Genomic DNA, 4115 nt, shown 5'->3' on the forward strand with positions numbered 1-4115 from the left:
CTGCCTTACCTGCGGGAATTCTCGGTCGGGCCCTCTCGCTAGCCCCCCCCCCGCCCCTATTTCCATCCAGATATGACCTCTCACTCCGAGGGCATGGCCATCCTGGTCACCCCGAATGGCCGGGTCCAGGCCATCCCGTACGCCTCTCTTCAGGACTATCTCGGCCCCAACCCGGCGACCATCGCCAAGGTACCTTTTGCCCTTCCTCCGCCGTGCCCTCTGCCCTGCCCGGCCGGCCTGTCTAACATGCCTTGCAATAGTGGAGCGGCGCCTCGATCACGGCATTCGGGTCGAGCCCCTCGGTGGCCATGCGCCATGAGCCTCACTCGGCCGAGAATTTCACCCTCCCCTCGCCGTACGGCGCCACCGCCCTGCGGGGGAACATCGTCTTCCGGCGGATGACTCCCAAGGAGCCGGAGCTGACGGTCGAGAGCCTGAAGAAGTTCGCGCTCAGCCGCGCCGGTGCGCCTGCATCACATCTGTCTGCCTCGCCTCCCTCTCCGCACCCACCCACGCGCGCGCGCATACATACATACATATATACATATGCATGTGTGGGGGTGGGGGTGGGGGTGTCCTTGCGCATCCCCTCCCCTGCTGGCTGCCTTACACGCGGATGTGCGGCATCTCCGGCACCGTCTCTCCCCTGACCTACCAACACGCATGCAGCCACCTGGAACTTGAAGGAGATCGCCGACCCGGCGGATCGGACGTACGCGGTTTTCGAGTCGGTTGACACCAAGGCCGGCCTGGCGGAGGTCTTCGACAACATTGAGGCCGGCTTGCGCCGGCAGGCTGCCGCGCTGGCGAAGGCCAACGCGGCGGCGGCGGCGGCGGTCGCCGCTGCGGAGAGCAGCTCCTCGGATTCTTCCTCGTCGGAATCCGACTCCTCCTCCTCGGACTCGGACTCGGCTTCGGGCAGCGATGCCGACAGCGACGCCGACAGCGACGCCGACAGCGACGCCGACAGTGATGCCGACAGCGACGACGAGGACATGTTCGCCGCGTACCAGGCCAAGCCCAAGGCCAAGGACAAGAAGTCGGCCCTGCTGGCGTCTCTCACTCAGGCCTCCAGCGCCAAGGCCCCGGGGGCCGGCGCCGCGCCTGTCGCCGGCGGCCGGCCGGCCGGCAAGGCCATCGGCTCAGCCAGTGACATCTACTCGGCCGCGGGTGCGGACACGGCCAGCGATTCGGAGTCCGAGGCGTCGGATGCCGGGCCTGCCGCCGGGGTGGTGTCCATGGATGTGGACAGCTCCGACGAGGAGGTCGACGAGAAGGCCGCCAAGAAGGCTGCCAAGGCCGCGAAGAAGGAGGCCGAGAAGGCGGCCAAGGAGGCGGCGAAGGCTGAAAAGAAGTCCAAGAAGGACAAGGAGTCCAAGAAGGACAAGAAGGACAAGGAGTCCAAGGAGTCCAAGAAGGACAAGGAGTCCAAGAAGGACAAGGAGTCCAAGAAGGACAAGAAGGACAAGGAGTCTGCGGAGCCCCAGAAGGCTGACGACGGTGCTTCCAAGTCCTTGAAGGTGTGTGGCTTCTCTCTCCCTCTTTCCCTCCCTCCCCCCCTCCCCCTCCCCTTTCTACTGCCCACCCATGCTCGCCTCTAATCCCCCCTGACACTTGAAAACGGCCACATATACATACACACCCCCAGCGGAGCAAGCACGGCATCTGGATCGGCAACCTGCACTTCCGCACGCGCGAGGACGAGCTGGCCGAGTTCTTCGCCGAGTGTGGCAAGATCACTCGCATTCACCTGCCGAAGGACCCGGCCAAGGGCACCAACCGGGGCTTCGCCTATGTGGACTTCGACACGGCGGAGGCCGTGCTCAAGGCCCGGAAGCTCAGCGAGTCGACCCTGGTCTTCCGGCGAGTGCTGATCAAGGACGCGTCGGACTTCTCCAAGCAGGCGCCGGCCTCGGGCCCGAGCGGCCCGGCGGCCCTCCGCACCCCTCCCCCTCCCCTTTCTACTGCCCACCCATGCTCGCCTCTAATCCCCCCTGACACTTGAAAACGGCCACATATACATACACACCCCCAGCGGAGCAAGCACGGCATCTGGATCGGCAACCTGCACTTCCGCACGCGCGAGGACGAGCTGGCCGAGTTCTTCGCCGAGTGTGGCAAGATCACTCGCATTCACCTGCCGAAGGACCCGGCCAAGGGCACCAACCGGGGCTTCGCCTATGTGGACTTCGACACGGCGGAGGCCGTGCTCAAGGCCCGGAAGCTCAGCGAGTCGACCCTGGTCTTCCGGCGAGTGCTGATCAAGGACGCGTCGGACTTCTCCAAGCAGGCGCCGGCCTCGGGCCCGAGCGGCCCGGCGGCCCTCCGCACGCAGAAGCGCCCCCGGTCGGAGGCCGAGGAGGCCTCCGGCGACGGGTCCGGCACCGGCGAGGACGCCGCCGGCCCGGTGGTGGACGAGCGCACGGCCAAGTACGGCGCCGTGGCCTCGCGCACGGACCTCCCCCAGACGACCTCGCTCTTTGTGGGGAATCTCTCCTTCAGCACCACGGCCGACATTTTGCGGAATGTCTTCTCGCCGTTCGGCCAGCTGGAGGGCATTCGAGTGATGACCTTCGAGGATACCGGCCGGTGCAAGGGCTTCGCCCTGGTGGACTATGCGTCGCAGGAGGACGCGCAAAAGGCCTACGACGCGGCGGAGTCCCTCTTCATCGATGGCCGGTCGGTCCGTGTGGAGTATGCCTCCTCGGAGGCCGTGCGCCGGGGGAAGCTCCACCACCGGGGCCAGCAGCTGGCCACCGAGTCGGGCCGCGTGAACAAGAAGCGCCGGGTCCGGGTGCGCGGTGGCAAGGATGCGGCCGCGGGTGCGGCGGCCGGCCCCGAGGCCGACCGGCCTGCCGCTGCCCCGGTGCGCACCTTCTCCGAGAGTCGCTATGCGGCCTTGGCGGCCAGCAGCAGCCAGACCGGCGGCGAGGACGCCGGCGAGCAGACCAACCGCATCAAGGGCACTTTCGGCCCGGGCGGCATCCCCCTGTCGCAGGGCACCAAGATCACCTTCGACGATTGAATGAGGTGATGGTGATGGCGCTGTTGATGCATGCATGTATGTATGTATGTGTATGTGTGTGTGTGTATGTGCCTGCCTGCCTGCCTGCCCGCCTGCCCGCCTGCCTGCCCGAGGGTGGCTGGTGTGCCTGTGCGCCCGGCCATACGCCGTGCTCATCCGTTTGCTCTTTCCTCGGCCCTTCGTTCCCCGTGTCCCTCGGTCACCATCCGAGTGCGCCGAAGGCGGCCAGCCTCAAAATGAACATAGATTGCTTGCGCCTGTGTGTGTGTGTGTGTGTGTGTGTGTGTGTGTGTGTGTGTGTGTGTGCACTGTCGCCGATCGGGGAGTAGGGGGCGCCGGCTGCCGGTCTGAGTTTAGCGTGAGTTAACAACACACGGATCTGACGGAGCTCCCGGGAACCTGCAGCCCGTGCGGCGGGCGGTCGTCAGACATGCCGGCGGAAAGGGGAGGGGACCGACGTTTTCACTGGCGCCTCGCTCTCCGGCCGGCGGCGGCGGGAGGGGGCCTTTTGCCCGCAAGCCGGGAGCCTTCGGGGGGGGGGGGGGGGGGGGCCAGACACGCGGCCAGGCGGGGAGGCAGTCGGAAAAAAGCCGCCTGACATCCGGGTCCCCTGGGCATGCGAGCGCGTGAGCCACCTCGCGCGGAGGCCGGGGGGGGGGGGCGTCAAGGAGGAGGGAGCATGCGAGCCAGGCGCGCGGCGAGCGAGACACACGGAAGCGGGAGGGGAGGGCGCGGGGCACCGGCGGGGCGGAGCCAGCGCGCAGGGGCCCCCGGCCTCGCGGGGTAGACTCGAGAGGCCCCCCGCCCCCCCGCCGGCCCCCGGGCCGAAGGCGAACACTCGGCACGGCTGGCCCTTTTCGAACGAGGGGCCAAACACCAGCGCCCGGGGCTTTCCCCATCGCTGTCAGGCAGGGAGATGGCCTCTGACATTCCAGCGGTCATGCGCGGGCATAGTATGCACGCACGCCAAGGTGCTCGGTGTGGGGCGCACACCGCGGTCAAGGACGCCCCGGGCCCAAGCCCCCTGCAAATGCGCCCAGGCCGCCGGCTGCTCCTCCGCTCCCGGCGCCCAGAGTCGGGGGTGGGGGGG

The 4115-nt window shown here is 67.8% G+C and overlaps 1 protein-coding gene across 1 annotated transcript; it reads left to right on the top strand.

The window, feature by feature from the left end:
- Positions 1-72: 72 nt before the first annotated feature.
- Positions 73-3025, top strand: H696_04732 (hypothetical protein; the record flags this gene model as incomplete). The annotated part of the gene is made up of 5 exons (XM_009498595.1): positions 73-189; positions 261-462; positions 670-1520; positions 1649-1867; positions 2036-3025. The coding sequence occupies 5 exons, from the start codon at positions 73-75 to the stop codon at positions 3023-3025; spliced, it is 2379 nt and encodes a 792-aa protein (XP_009496870.1).
- Positions 3026-4115: the final 1090 nt, after the last annotated feature.

This window comes from Fonticula alba (genome assembly GCF_000388065.1).
Source record: "Fonticula alba strain ATCC 38817 unplaced genomic scaffold supercont2.8, whole genome shotgun sequence".
NCBI lineage: Eukaryota > Rotosphaerida > Fonticulaceae > Fonticula > Fonticula alba.